This window comes from Salvelinus fontinalis, chromosome 9, assembly GCF_029448725.1.
Source record: "Salvelinus fontinalis isolate EN_2023a chromosome 9, ASM2944872v1, whole genome shotgun sequence".
Taxonomy (NCBI): domain Eukaryota; kingdom Metazoa; phylum Chordata; class Actinopteri; order Salmoniformes; family Salmonidae; genus Salvelinus; species Salvelinus fontinalis.
The window spans coordinates 556,499-573,056 of NC_074673.1; the positions used below are offsets into that span (position 1 = coordinate 556,499).

The window sequence follows — 16,558 nt, forward strand, 5'->3', positions numbered from 1 at the left end:
CATTTCGTCAGGGCATGGACTCTACAAGGTGTCGAAAGCGTTCCACAGGGATGCTGGCCCATGTCGATCCCAATGCTTCCCACAGTTGTGTCAAGTTGGCTGGATGTCCTTTGGGTGATGGACCATTCTTGATACACACGGGAAACTGTTGAGTGTGAAAAACCCAGCAGCGTTGCAGTTCTTGACACAAACCGATGCACCTGGCCTCTACTACCATACCCCGTTCAAAGGCACTTAAATCTTTTGTCTTGCCCATTCATCCTCTGAGTGGCACACATACGCAATCCATGTCTCAATTGTCTCAAGGCTTAAAAATCCTTCTTTAATCTGTCTCCTCCCCTTCATCTACACTGATTGAAGTGGATTTAACAGGTGACATCAATCAGGGATCATAGCTTTTACCTGGAGTCTTAATGTTATGTACACTCATTGTATAGGGAATAGGGAGCACATTTGGGACGTACCCTACATATCATGAATATCGATAGTTACCTAGGGATTATTAGGATTAATACATTACACAATGTCACTTACAGGAAAGGTAATCCTACCTCTGACAGACAGACAAACAGAACAATGGTAACACCTAAAGTTTGATCAGTCCCCTCCTTAGATACAGAATCAACTATCCCAGCATCATCAAGGTACTTCCTTGAGTGGAGGTACTTCCTTGAGTGTAGTAGTTTAAAAGCAGGCACCTGGTGCCTCACGGTATCAGTAGGAACAAGAAGAGTACCTGTTCAGGTGGACCAGGACGACTCGTTAGAAGAACCATCATGGCACTCCAATGGGTGAAGCCGTGGATCGCTCTCTTCTTCGGACTATCTGCTGCACATTCTGAGACTGGTAAGACAAGACAAGATATGATGAAATACAATCTAATATCACCTTAGGATAACCCATGTAGTATAGTTTAGGAACTAAAGAGGAACTGGGTTAGAAGCAAAATAAGACTTGTTCCCTGTCTATTTCCAGTTATGATTCCAGATATGACTTCCATTGGGAGTCGATATGATTCCAAACTGCAAATCGTATCAGGTAATTTGTGTTGTTGAATATATGTCACCAAATACTCAAATATTCTACTCTACTGTTATATTATACATCTTATATTCAGACATGAATGGCGCAACTATACGGTACATTTCTCCCCATGCAGCAGGAGTGAGTCCCACTCATAACGGGCAGGTCTGCAGCACATGGGGTAACTACCACTACAAAACCTACGATGGAGACTTCTTCCAGCTGCCCTACACCTGTAACTACGTGCTGTCGTCGTTGTGTAAGAGCAGCAGCGGCTACGAGGCCTTTAACATTCAGTTGCAGCGCGGGGAGGTAGATGGGCTGCCCACCATCACCAAGGTATTCCTTTTTGATCAGTTCTTTGTTTTTAAATTGCACTATTGATTAATTGTTTTAAATTTCACTATTGATGAGTTGTTTTTATTGCTCTATGATCGTAATTTAAGGTGACCTTGAGGGTCCTGAAAGGCGTCTGTCAAATAAAATGTCCTACTATTATTTTTATTAAGGTTTCTTTGAAGCTGGATGGAACCTTCGTGGAGCTGGCCAACGGTAACGTCAGCGTCAACGGATTACAGTGAGTTCCCAGTCTAGTCAACAACGGATCTCAGATGTGTAAAACCATGGGCTCTTAGATGTGTAAAATACATTGTAATACAGGAAGTAAATGATACGGGGGTTTGTAATCACTTAACTACATCCAATGGTATTCATTTTATTCAGAGATCAATCTTTTTTTTCTTTTTTTTTTTAACGATTGGAAATCATTTTATTTTCACCTCACCTGCATTCAGTTGCTACTTTTGTGCAAAGACTTGAGGTAAAGTTCATAAGTAAAAAAAAAAGCATCATCATTTAACTCATCTTGAGATCATCTTTTTTCTGTTTTAACATAATCTACATAATGTCAGTTTCAACGGGCAACAGTGAGTTCATCAGTGATCTAAAAGCATTCAGAGATAAAACTCTTATTCTGAAGTTTAGTTCATGTGCATTTACAGATGAAAGTTACCAAGCTGAAATTCCATTTGATGAACTCCTATACAGACATGTTTACCTAGTACAGTCTCAACAGGGGAGGAAGAAAAATACAAAGAAAAACCTTTAAAGGACAATTTTGACCATTGTAGGAATACCGACTCTCCTCTCTGATGAACACTATTGTTTTGTCCCCCTAGGGTCACCATACCGTTTGGTCAGTTTAACGTCTTCATTGAGAGGACCGTTTCCTATGTGAAGATCACAGCCAAGCTGGGGTTAGTCGTCATGTGGAATGAAGATGACTCCTTCTGGGTATGTGTTCAGTATGCTGACTCATTTCCATACCTCTTCTGTTACACTACAGTGATTTGTGGTTGTTTCAGCTGCTTTGGTTTAATACACGGATTGTAAATCACCCTGGATGAGTGTCTGCTAAATGTCAGATGTAAATGTGATGCTTTGCTGCAATATTCTGGTCCTGATGAAAATGGTCTGTAGTTTGCTAGTGACTGTAGGGAACATCAGTGTTATAGGAACTGTTGGGATAAGAGTGGGAACATCAGTGTTAGAGGAACTGTTGGGATAAGAGTGGGAACATCAGTGTTAGTGGAACTGTTGGGATAAGAGTGGGAACATCAGTGTTAGAGGAACTGTTGGGATAAGAGTGGGAACATCAGTGTTAGAGGAACTGTTGGGATAAGAGTGGGAACATCAGTCTTAGAGGAACTGTTGGGATAAGAGTGGGAACATCAGTGTTAGAGGAACTGTTGGGATAAGAGTGGGAACATCAGTGTTAGTGGAACTGTTGGGATAAGAGTGGGAACATCAGTGTTAGTGGAACTGTTGGGATAAGAGTGGGAACATCAGTATTAGAGGAACTGTTGGGATAAGAGTGGGAACATCAGTGTTAGAGGAACTGTTGGGATAAGAGTGGGAACATCAGTGTTGGAGGAACTGTTGGGATAAGAGTGGGAACATCAGTGTTAGAGGAACTGTTGGGATAAGAGTGGGAACATCAGTGTTAGAGGAACTGTTGGGATAAGAGTGGGAACATCAGTGTTAGTGGAACTGTTGGGATAAGAGTGGGAACATCAGTGTTAGTGGAACTGTTGGGATAAGAGTGGGAACATCAGTATTAGAGGAACTGTTGGGATAAGAGTGGGAACATCAGTGTTAGAGGAACTGTTGGGATAAGAGTGGGAACATCAGTGTTGGAGGAACTGTTGGGATAAGAGTGGGAACATCAGTGTTAGAGGAACTGTTGGGATAAGAGTGGGAACATCAGTGTTAGAGGAACTGTTGGGATAAGAGTGGGAACATCAGTGTTTGAGGAACTGTTGGGATAAGAGTGGGAACATCAGTGTTAGAGGAACTGTTGGGATAAGAGTGGGAACATCAGTGTTAGAGGAACTGTTGGGATAAGAGTGGGAACATCAGTGTTAGAGGAACTGTTGGGATAAGAGTGGGAACATCAGTGTTAGAGGAACTGTTGGGATAAGAGTGGGAACATCAGTGTTAGAGGAACTGTTGGGATAAGAGTGGGAACATCAGTTTTAGAGGAACTGTTGGGATAAGAGTGGGAACATCAGTGTTAGAGGAACTGTTGGGATAAGAGTGGGAACATCAGTGGTAGAGGAACTGTTGGGATAAGAGTGGGAACAGAGTGTTAGAGGAACTGTTGGGATAAGAGTGGGAACATCAGTGTTAGAGGAACTGTTGGGATAAGAGTGGGAACATCAGTGTTAGTTGAACTGTTGGGATAAGAGTGGGAACATCAGTGTTAGAGGAACTGTTGGGATAAGAGTGGGAACATCAGTGTTAGAGGAACTGTTGGGATAAGAGTGGGAACATCAGTGTTAGAGGAACTGTTGGGATAAGAGTGGGAACATCAGTGTTAGAGGAACTGTTGGGATAAGAGTGGGAACAGAGTGTTAACCTCTGATGGGACAGGGCACCCCAATCATCAATCTACCTCCTGGGTTATATTTCTGCACGGTTACATACAACATTCTTACATTAAAAGTAGATTTTTTCAGTCTAACGATCGTACAAACAGTTGTGGTCTCTTTAGTAGGGCCACAGAATGGCAGGTGAAGTGACATTACAATAGGCTTTGCTCCAATCAAGGATGTGGGCCAATCTACTTCCTCCAACAACCCTTTTCATCATCTAGGCTTCAGTGAAAAAACTCAGAAAAGGGTTGTCCTAAATGGCACCCTATTCCCTTTATAGTGCACTACTTTGTGTGCACTACTTTTATATAGGCCTATATAGGAAATAGGGTGCCATTTGGAGGGGACAGTATGGAAGAACTTATTAGTTTAATCAGTTCAGAGAGTTTGATTTGATCAGAAGTCACAATATTGTCTCAATATCTATTGACATTGTAGTGAGTAAATACTGTATGTGTCATCGTTCCCCTTCGTGTGTTTATAAATACTCCCAGTGTACTCAGACATCATAATCTCAGACTTAAACTAACTTACAAAGCAGACGGACCAGTTTTCAGACAACTCACATTCAATTTAATGATGAAAACATAATAAATATGATGCTTCATTTTATTCATTTTTTTAAAATGCACATAAGAAAATAGAAAACAACATGATGAGAGTTTTGAAGGTTTTAAAGGGAAGAGTACTTGTGCAGTAGAGGTAAAAACAGAGGGGATTGTAAGACACCTCCTCCTGTCAGATGTTTATAGAACACAAACCAATAAAAAATAGAATCCTGATTATTAAAACGGAGAAACAAATAGTTGGGAAGATTCATACAGTGAATGTATTTGGTATTGTTGTTCAGATCCTATCCATTTCATATCAGACCAGAATAAAACTAAAGTCAAACAGGTTTCCTATTGTAGATATATTGTAGACATGATCCCTAATCCGCATAATTCACTTTAATGAATAACCACTTGGGTATACAGTACATAAAACATTGAATAATATTAGCAAAGTCCTGTGCACACTTTTGTATTTTGTTAGGTAGCCTAATGCTCTGTATTGACCCTATCTGTACATACCTAACCTGAAGTACAGGGCCTGTTTTGTGCTAACATCCCACTCCTTGTACTCAGTGTCATATGCCAAACATAGCTATATCAAATCAAATTCTATTGGTCGCATACACATATCTAGTAGATGTTATTGTGGAAGTAGCGAAATGCTTGTAGCACAGGTACAAGGAGTGGAATGTTAGCCTAAAGAGACTGGTACCCAGGCTGGAACAAGGAGTGGTATGTTAGCATAAACAGACTGGTACCCAGGCTAGAACAAGGAGTGGAATGTTAGCATAAACAGACTGGTACCCAGGCTGGAACAAGGAGTGGAATGTTAGCATAAAGAGACTGGTACCCAGGCTGGAACAAGGAGTGGAATGTTAGCATAAAGAGACTGGTACCCAGGCTAGAACAAGGAGTGGAATGTTAGCCTAAACAGACTGGTACCCAGGCTGGAACAAGGAGTGGAATGTTAGCATAAACAAACTGGTACCTAGGCTAGAACAAGGAGTGGAATGTTAGCATAAACAGACTGGTACCCAGGCTAGAACAGTTGAAACCTGTGAAATGTCAGTACATATGAACTGCTGTAGGCACTTCAACAGCTAGCTGTATGTAAAATGTACGTATATATGAACTGCTGTAGGCACTTCAACAGCTAGCTTGCAATGCATTAACCCTCAGTCGTCTTCCATTGGTGTTATAGGTGGAGCTGGACTCAAAGTTCCAGAATCAGACTTGTGGGCTGTGTGGAGACTTCAACGGAGTCCAGATGTACGACGAGTTCATTAGGAATGGTAAACAAAACCACCAAATGTCTTAGAGGGGTGGATTACGCTCCTGTTCTGTTTATGAATGTGTGGGTTCAATCTATGGGTTAGGAAGGGGTTAATAAGTATATTTCTAGGTACCATTGTATGAAAGGGTTAACAAAAACACATGATGACAGAGACTGTTTGTAAGGGGAAATGAACTGGTAAAACGAAACGGTTTATTCATCCACAGGTGATTATCTGAAGACAATCGACTATGGAGATATTTGGAAGATGAATGGCCCAACAGAGAGCTGTACAGAAATCCCTGCTCACACTGAGCAGTGTGAAGACCAGGTACTTACAAGTCTAGAGCTGAACATTTAACATTTCTTATTCCTTACATTTAAACATGATTGTTAGTTTAAAATCTCAATATCAACATCATCATGGCTGACATTTGATCAGTATATAATCCCTCTGTTGCCTCTAGTAATTCTTCTTCTTCTTCACCCTTTCAGACCAAACTTTGTGAGCAGCTTCTCACCAGTCTTGCCTTCAGTAGCTGTAAGGACCTGATTGCCACAGACTCCTTCATCAAGGCCTGTGCAGAAGACATGTGTCACTGTGGCAACAGCAGCAGCAGTGCCAGCTGCGCCTGCCCCACCATGTCAGAGTACTCCCGCCAGTGTGCTCACGCAGGGGGGAAACCCCAAGAGTGGAAGACCGACCACTTCTGCTGTAAGGGAATCTTTTTGGCATCACTGTTTTGCATATCCTTTATGTTTTTATTTTGGATGGTTTGTTTGTATTGCTCTGTTGGTAGATTGGATGTAGGTACAAAAACAATCCTCAGCCAGAGTTTTGTTGTAACTCAAAGTAAACACTTTTGACATGCAATAATGCTTTGCCTTAGGTCATCGATAGTGTCTTCTTCTTTGACATGCTAGTATTTACATTTATGTGACTGAAAACTGAGGAGCAAATCCACATTTTCACTTAGTCTTGCAATGATGTCAATAGAAGAATACGTGAACATGTGAAGTAATGAAGACTCAGAAACAGATTTGTGACCAGGGGTATTTGTCTGTGTTGAGCAGTGAAGACGTGTCCTCTAAGCATGCAGTACCAGGAGTGTGGTAGTCCCTGCACTGATACCTGCTCCAACCCAGAGAGGAACCAGCATTGTGAGGAACACTGCACCGACGGATGCTTCTGCCCTGCTGGTACATGCACTCATTTACTGAATACAACATCATATGTACCTATGTAACTATTTTAAAGTAGCTGAATACAACATCATATGTCAGCTGTGTAACTATATTAAAGTAGCTGAATACAACATCATATGTCAGCTGTGTAACTATTTTAAAGTAGCTGAATACAACATCATATGTCAGCTGTGTAACTATTTTAAAGTAGCTGAGTACAACATTAAATGTCAGCTATGTAACTATTTTAAAGTAGCTGAATACAACATCATATGTCAGCTGTATAACTATTTTAAAGTAGCTGAGTACAACATCATATGTCAGCTATGTAACTATTTTAAAGTAGCTGAGTACAACATCATATGTCAGCTATGTAACTATTTTAAAGTAGCTGAGTACAACATCATATGTCAGCTATGTAACTATTTTAAAGTAGCTGAATACAACATCATATGTCAGCTATGTAACTATTTTAAAGTAGCTGAGTACAACATCATATGTCAGCTGTGTAACTATTTTAAAGTAGCTGAATACAACATTAAATGTCAGCTGTGTAACTATTTTAAAGTAGCTGAATACAACATCATATGTACCTGTGTAACTATTTTAAAGTAGCTGAATACAACATCATATGTCAGCTGTGTAACTATTTTAAAGTAGCTGAATACAACATCATATGTCAGCTGTGTAACTATTTTAAAGTAGCTGAGTACAACATTAAATGTCAGCTATGTAACTATTTTAAAGTAGCTGAATACAACATCATATGTCAGCTGTGTAACTATTTTCAGGACCCTATAGGGTCTGACAGTGATTAATTAGTAGTTGTGAAAAGGTATTTATATGGGCAATGATGGGAGTGGGACCAGATTTCCATTTTTAGCAGATGCTCTTATCCAGAGCGACTTACAGGAACAGTAAGAGCCTTGCTCAAAGGCACACTGGCAGAATTTTCTCCTAATCAGGTCAGGGATTCAAACCATTGACCTTTCAGTTACTAGCCCAATGCTATTAACCAATAGGCTATCTGCCGCCTAGGTAGACAGGTATATATTTTCTAAACAGGTCACATGGTTTTAAAGAAATTCTGGAAAACTCCTGGCCTTCGGGAGGATGAAAACCCTGTCAAACTGAAGCAACCTTGCAATTAATATGAAATATATTTTAAAACAACTTTCCTGTACACAGACACAACCACAGCGATTGGACAACAGACCTCACAGGGCTGAGCTTGCTTTATGCAGGTTAGCATCATATAGGCCTATACAACTGCAATTCAAAAGTAACTCACACAGTATATTTATGTCATCAGTATTGTGTTGTTTGATTCATTTCAGATAATCATTTTGGATTGAAAAGGTCAAGGTAGCCTAGCCAGCCAGACCAAGTTTGAATATAACCTAGACCGAATTTGATCACATTCACATTTTCTCCTAAAACATATAAATGCCCTATAAATAGGCTGCACAACATTACCACATGGTTTACCCTGGCCAGAGGGCCAGAGGGGACAGGGCACACAACATTACCACATGGTTTACCCTGGCCAGAGGGCCAGAGGGACAGGGCACACTACATTACCATGTGGTTTACCCTGGCCAGAGGGGACAGGGCACACTACATTACCACATGGTTTACCCTGGCCAGAGGGCCAGAGGGACAGGGCACACTACATTACCACATGGTTTACCCTGGCCAGAGGGCCAGAGGGACAGGGCACACAGCATTACCACATGGTTTACCCTGGCCAGAGGGCCAGAGGGCCAGAGCACACTACATTACCATGTGGTTTACCCTGGCCAGAGGGCCGGAGGGACAGGGCACACTACATTACCATGTGGTTTACCCTGGCCAGAGGGCCAGAGGGACAGGGCACACTACATTACCACATGGTTTACCCTGGCCAGAGGGCCAGAGGGCCAGAGCACACTACATTACCATGTGGTTTACCCTGGCCAGAGGGCCGGAGGGACAGGGCACACTACATTACCATGTGGTTTACCCTGGCCAGAGGGCCAGAGGGACAGGGCACACTACATTACCATGTGGTTTACCCTGGCCAGAGGGCCAGAGGGACAGGGCACACTACATTACCATGTGGTTTACCCTGGCCAGAGGGACAGAGGGGACAGGGCACACTACATTACCACATGGTTTACCCGGGCCAGAGGGCCAGAGGGACAGGGCACACTACATTACCATGTGGTTTACCCTGGCCAGAGGGACAGAGGGACAGGGCACACTACATTACCATGTGGTTTACCCTGGCCAGAGGGCCAGAGGGACAGGGCACACTACATTACCATGTGGTTTACCCTGGCCAGAGGGACAGAGGGACAGGGCACACTACATTACCACATGGTTTACCCTGGCCAGAGGGCCAGAGGGACAGGGCACACAACATTACCACATGGTTTACCCTGGCCAGAGGGCCGGAGGGACAGGGCACACTACATTACCACATGGTTTACCCTGGCCAGAGGGCCGGAGGGGACAGGGCACACAACATTACCACATGGTTTACCCTGGCCAGAGGGCCAGAGGGACAGGGCACACTACATTACCATGTGGTTTACCCTGGCCAGAGGGCCGGAGGGGACAGGGCACACAGCATTACCACATGGTTTACCCTGGCCAGAGGGCCAGAGGGACAGGGCACACAATATTACCATGTGGTTTACCCTGGCCAGAGGGCCAGAGGGGACAGGGCACACTACATTACCACATGGTTTACCCTGGCCAGAGGGCCAGAGGGAACAGGGCACACTACATTACCATGTGGTTTACCCTGGCCAGAGGGCCAGAGGGGACAGGGCACACAGCATTACCATGTGGTTTACCCTGGCCAGAGGGCCAGAGGGGACAGGGCACACAGCATTACCACATGGTTTACCCTGGCCAAAGGGGACAGGGCACACTACATTACCACATGGTTTACCCTGGCCAGAGGGGACAGGGCACACAACATTACCACATGGTTTACCCTGGCCAGAGGGGACAGGGCACACAACATTACCACATGGTTTACCCTGGCCAGAGGGCCAGAGGGGACAGGGCACACAGCATTACCACATGGTTTACCCTGGCCAAAGGGGACAGGGCACACTACATTACCACATGGTTTACCCTGGCCAGAGGGGACAGGGCACACAACATTACCACATGGTTTACCCTGGCCAGAGGGGACAGGGCACACAACATTACCACATGGTTTACCCTGGCCAGAGGGCCAGAGGGGACAGGGCACACAGCATTACCACGTGGTTTACCCTGGCCAGAGGGCCAGAGGGCCAGAGGGCCAGAGGGCCATTGGCTGTAGACTATACAGCTCCAGGCTGCGGTTGTTATCAGTAACATAGTCAGACTGAGAAATCCTCTAGTTTTCTTCCCATACAGTTTAAGTGTAGGCTGCTGAAACATTTCCGTGAAGAGTTCTTGCTTGGGTATGTCGGGAGTGATGTGTTATCATGTTTGCTAAATACATCCCGGAGGAAAGTGGAGCAGAGCGTGTTTTGATAGATTATGTGATTTGTGCCCGACGTGCGCAACCTGTGATTTCCGTGAATCTGATTGGTCAAGACACAGAACAAAACGCACAGAACCTGCTGGACTCTGATTTAAAATACCAGATAGGTTTACATGCGCAAGATGACACATCGAGTCATACAGCTCAAATACCAGATAGGTTTACATGCGCAAGATGACACATCGAGTCATACAGCTCAAATCCAAGTTAAATCACGAGTCATAGATGCTCAAGTCCAAGTTAAATCACGAGTCATAGATGCTCAAGTCCAAGTTAAATCACGAGTCATAGATGCTCAAGTCCAAGTTAAATCACGAGTCATAGATGCTCAAGTCCAAGTTAAATCACGAGTCATAGATGCTCAAATCCAAGTTAAATCACGAGTCATAGATGCTCAAGTCGAAGTGTCATGGAAAATGTTTTACTTTTTGTCAAGTCTCAAGTTGCAACATGACTGGAGTCCACATCCCTGGATTTTAAACCAGGAAGACTGTATTGAAACTCATATTGGTGATGTGGCTGTTTAAACCAGGAAGACTGTATAAAACCCTAATATCAGTTATGTGGCTATTTAAACCAAGAAGACTGTATAAAACCCTAATATCAGTTATGTGGCTATTTAAACCAGGAAGACTGTATTGAAACTCATATTGGTGATGTGGCTATTTAAACCAGGAAAAGGTTAAAGGTTAAATAGATTGGAAGAGTAGCCTTACTGTAGGACTGGAGATTTCGTTATTTTAACAAAAGTTCTGCAACAGATGTACCGTAGTGATTAAGATACTAAACTACATGGATCAATGTATTTTATGAGATAAGGAAGGACTACATTCAGTGAATGTCATTTATGGGATCAGCTGACTAAATGTATGGAATGTTATTATGGAACCAGGTGACCTGAATGTAATGTATTGAATGTAAGTCATGGGATCAGCTGGCTAAATGTATTGAATGTAATTCATGGGATCAGCTGACTGAATGTATTGAATGTAAGTCATGGGATCAGGTGACTGAATGTAATGTATTGAATGTAAGTCATGGGATCAGCTGACTAAATGTAATGTATTGAATGTAATTCATGGGATCAACTGACTAAATGTAATGTATTGAATGTAATTCATGGGATCAGCTGACTAAATGTATTGAATGTAATTCATGGGATCAGCTGACTAAATGTATTGAATGTAAGTCATGGGATCAGGTGACTGAATGTAATGTATTGAATGTAAGTCATGGGATCAGGTGACTGAATGTAATGTATTGAATGTAAGTCATGGGATCAGCTGACTAAATGTAATGTATTGAATGTAATTCATGGGATCAGCTGGCTAAATGTAATGTATTGAATGTAATTCATGGGATCAGCTGACTGAATGTATTGAATGTAATTCATGGGATCAGCTGGCTAAATGTAATGTATTGAATGTAATTCATGGGATCAACTGACTAAATGTAATGTATTGAATGTAATTCATGGGATCAGCTGACTGAATGTATTGAATGTAATTCATGGGATCAGCTGACTAAATGTAATGTATTGAATGTAATTCATGGGATCAGCTGACTGAATGTAATGTATTGAATGTAATTCATGGGATCAGCTGACTAAATGTATTGAATGCCTTTCTCATAGGAACCGTATTTGATGACATCACTCAGACTGGCTGTGTAGCTGTGAACCAATGCTCTTGTCTCCACAACGGACAATCTTACCAGCCTGGACAATCATTCTCAAGAACATGCCATAAATGGTAAGAGCTGCATTGCGTTTATATACATTGAAATATTGTGTGTGTTGAGCCGGATGTGTTGAGGCTAAACTGGCTGTCTCTCTCCGTTAGTACCTGTATCCAAGGCCAGTGGAGTTGTATGGACCTAGATTGCCCAGCTACCTGCTCCATAGTGGGAGGTTCCCACATCACCACCTACGATGGGAAAGCCTACACCTTCCATGGAGACTGCTCATATGTCCTGTCCAAGGTAGGGATCTAACCTACTGTATGGAGACTGCTCATATGTCCTGTCCAAGGTAGGGATCTAACCTACTGTATGGAGACTGCTCATATGTCCTGTCCAAGGTAGGGATCTAACCTACTGTATGGAGACTGCTCATATGTCCTGTCCAAGGTAGGGATCTAACCTACTGTATGGAGACTGCTCATATGTCCTGTCCAAGGTAGGGATCTAACCTACTGTATGGAGACTGCTCATATGTCCTGTCCAAGTTAGGGATCTAACCTACTGTATGGAGACTGCTCATATGTCCTGTCCAAGGTAGGGATCTAACCTACTGTATGGAGACTGCTCATATGTCCTGTCCAAGGTAGGGATCTAACCTACTGTATGGAGACTGCTCATATGTCCTGTCCAAGGTAGGGATCTAACCTACTGTATGGAGACTGCTCATATGTCCTGTCCAAGGTAGGGATCTAACCTACTGTATGGAGGGATATTAGTGCCAACAGAAGTATTGAATAAAAATGTGATTTCTTCATACAAATTCAAAGTGATTCAATTCAGATTCCATGTCATTTGGCACTAATATGACTCCATGCTGACGCATACTGTATGTTTAGTAGATTTAACTCCTAACTCGCTAGCGAACATGTACTGGCCCACGAACGGGCCACATCCGGCATAGATTGCGGCTTGACAGCTGGCAGCCACTTGCATTGGAGGTGCTTATACATACCGTTGCTATCACTATCCATATTAATCTCATAAATACTTTTCAATCAAGTTGAACCATAATATATAGTGCCTTCAGGAGGTATTCACACCCCTTACATTTTTCACATTTTGTTGTGAAACAGCCTGAATTTAAAGTGTATTAAATAGTGATTTTAGTGGTTACTGGCCTACACACAATTATCCCACAATTATCCCATAATAACATAGTCATATCATTTTTTTTCAAAATTAAACAAAATTATTTAAAAGAAAAATCTGAAATGTTGAATCAATAAGTATTCTTTGTTATGGCCTAAATAAGTTCAAGAGTAAACATTTGCTTAACAATTTACATAATACGTTGCATGGACTCACTCTGTGTGTAATAATAGTGTTTAACATGATTTTTGAATGACTACCTCATCTCTGTACCACACACATACAATTATCTGTAAGGTCCTTGAGTCTAACAGTGAATTTCAAACACAGATTCAACCACAAAGATCAGGGAGGTTTTCGCCTCGCAAAGAAGGGCACCTAGTGGTACATGTGTAAAAATTAAAAAGCAGATATTGAATATCCCTTTGAGCATGGTGAAGTTATTAATTACACTTTGGATGGTGTATCAATACACCCAGTCACTACAAAGATACAGGTGTCCTTCCTAACTCAGTTGCCGGAGAGGAAGGAAACCACTCAGGGATTTCCCCATGAAGCCAATGGTGACTTTAAAACAGTTACAGAGTTTAATGGCTGTGATAGGAGAAAACAGAGGATGGATCAACAACATTGTAGTTACTCCACAATACTAACCTAATTGACAAGTGAAAAGAAGGAATCCTGTACAGAATAAAAACATTCCAAAACATGCATCCTGTTTGCAACAAGGCAATAAAGTAATACTGCACAGACAGTGGCAAACTAATTACTAATTCATATTTTCAAGCATAGTGGTGACTGTACCATGTTATGGCTGCATCATGTTATGGGTATGCTTGTAACCGTTAAGGACTGGGAAGTTTTTCAGTATAAAAGGTAAACAGAATGGAGCTAAGCACAGGAACATCCTAGAGGAAAACCTGGTTCAGTCTGCTTTCCATCAGACACTGGGAGACAAATTCACCATTCAGCTGGACGGTAACCTAAAACACAAGGCCAAATATACACTGGAGTTGCTTACCAAGATGACATTGAATGTTCCTGAGTGGCCAAGTTACAGTTTTGACTTAAATCAGTTTAAAATCTATGGCAAGGCTGTCTATCAATGATCCACATCCAACTGAAGAATGTACAAAAATAAATAATTGCAAATATTGCACAATCCAGGTGTGCAAAGCTCTTAGCAACTTACCCAGAAACACTCACAGCTGTAATCGCTGCCAAAGGTGATTCTAACATGTATTGACTCAGGGGTGTGAATACTAATGTAAATAAGATATTTCTGTATTTCATTTTCAATAAATTAGCAAACGTTTCTAAAAACATGTTTTCACTTTGTCATCATTGGGTGAAAAACAATATTTAATCCATTTAAAATGCAGGTTGTAACACAACAACATGTGCAATAAGTCAAGGGGTGTGAATACTTCCTGAAGGAACTTTAGTTCCATAGAACCAAAAGTAGGCAAGTAGTAAGTAGTGTGTTACAAAATATGTGTTCCCTCAATACAGCCATACCTTAACTTTACTATCATACCATAACTTTACTGTCATTCCTTAACTTTACTGTCATTCCTTAACTTTACTGTCATACCTTAACTTTACTGTCATTCCTTAACTTTACTGTCATTCCTTAACTTTACTGCCATACCTTAACTTTACTATCATACCTTAACTTTACTGTCATTTCTTAACTTTACTGCCATACCTTAACTTTACTATCATACCTTAACTTTACTGTCATACCTTAACTTTACTGTCATACCTTAACTTTACTGTCATACCTTGTACCAATTGTCCCCAGCAAACCAACGAGACTGCTTTCACAGTCCTGGGTGACATAGTGAAATGTGGGAAGACGGACAGTGAGACCTGCCTAAGATCTGTAACCCTGGTGACTCCAGAGTCCATGGTAAGGTAGCCTTTCTGCAGTGACACACCCACATGATAGTGTCGTATTAAAATATATCAACATCAAACCATGTTGTGTATGTTCAGGGGGAAAAAGCTCAATATTGAGACTTCTGCTGCTGCCAGTGACTCATATCATCACTTCAGGGTTGGAGTAGATTACATTTAAATTTCAGGCAGTCAATTCAGGCAGTCCACTGTAATTCCAATTCCAATGCTCTTCATTGTTTTTCAGTGAGGAACACTTGGAATAATTAGGTTTAGGTTAACTTTCTGAATTGACTGGAATTGACTCCAACCCTGTTCCACACTCCTTATCACCAGGGGAGTGTCATTTATTCAAGTTGTAATTTGATCACTTGCAGATGATCGTCATCGAGGCCAGTGGAAGGGTCTTTGTCAATAAGATGTTTTCTCAGTTGCCGCTTTTCATAGGTGAGTGACTGATTGATGACTGCTTGAGAAGAGGGATACAGAAATGTGAAATCTGTCTAATTGTTTGTAGTCATTAATCAGTATAAACGTATGTTTGAAACCCTTCCCATGCAGTACGTACTATACCAGAAGTTGTCTCTTTTCTTCGTCTTTCTTTCCTTGTTTAGCAGCGTGTAACACCATAAGCATCCCACAATGGGGAAGTCGGATCTAAAAGTTCATGGTAAACCAGATTGTGACTAGAACTTGTGTATATTTTCCACAGCGGATGTAAGGATCTTTCAGCCCTCTACGTTCTACATCGTTGTGCATACCTCTTATGGACTCCGTCTAGAGGTGCAGCTAACACCTATAATGCAGGTCTACATCGTAGCTAGCAGTTCACACAAAGACAAAACCCAGGGTATGTTTCTCTCTGCTCATTTAACGTCTTTGTGGAAAGATGAGCGTCTTGTGGTCTTTGAAAAGCGCTAAATAAATCTCATGCATTATTATTCTAAAAGATGATTTGTTATCAAACTATTGTTAATGTAACGTGTGTCACTATACCAGTTGTTTGAGGGGTTCGGTCAAACCTCACCTGAAACAATTATTAGTAAACTAATGATACTTGATGCATTGCATCTTTAGTCAATGTTAGTTCAAACCACCTGTTGTAATGTTTTGTACCTCTTATCCAGGTCTTTGTGGAGACTTTAACAGCGTCCAAGCTGACGACTTCAGAACCATCAATGGACTGGTGGAAGGAACCGCTGTGACGTTCGCCAACACGTGGAAGAACAAAGCAAGCTGTCCTGATGTGGCACAGAGCTTTGAGATCCCATGCAGTCTGAGTGTAGAGAACGGTACTCCTTCAACCTCTTTAAAAACACTAACATATGTCTTATGC

At 41.8% G+C, this 16,558-nt stretch overlaps 1 protein-coding gene across 1 annotated transcript in view; it reads left to right on the forward strand.

The window, feature by feature from the left end:
- The first annotated feature begins 734 nt into the window (after positions 1-734).
- LOC129861858 (mucin-2-like) overlaps positions 735-16,558 on the forward strand; it is a 49,831-nt gene continuing 34,007 nt past the window's right edge. The window contains exons 1-15 of the mRNA XM_055933001.1: positions 735-846; positions 976-1,038; positions 1,160-1,362; positions 1,533-1,600; positions 2,202-2,316; positions 5,712-5,802; positions 6,011-6,114; positions 6,279-6,498; positions 6,858-6,983; positions 12,128-12,245; positions 12,336-12,474; positions 15,128-15,235; positions 15,600-15,669; positions 15,935-16,072; positions 16,350-16,514. Of these exons, the coding sequence (XP_055788976.1) occupies positions 777-846; positions 976-1,038; positions 1,160-1,362; positions 1,533-1,600; positions 2,202-2,316; positions 5,712-5,802; positions 6,011-6,114; positions 6,279-6,498; positions 6,858-6,983; positions 12,128-12,245; positions 12,336-12,474; positions 15,128-15,235; positions 15,600-15,669; positions 15,935-16,072; positions 16,350-16,514 (1,798 nt within the window). The 5' untranslated portion in view covers positions 735-776. The remainder of the gene's footprint in view (positions 847-975; positions 1,039-1,159; positions 1,363-1,532; positions 1,601-2,201; positions 2,317-5,711; positions 5,803-6,010; positions 6,115-6,278; positions 6,499-6,857; positions 6,984-12,127; positions 12,246-12,335; positions 12,475-15,127; positions 15,236-15,599; positions 15,670-15,934; positions 16,073-16,349; positions 16,515-16,558) is intronic.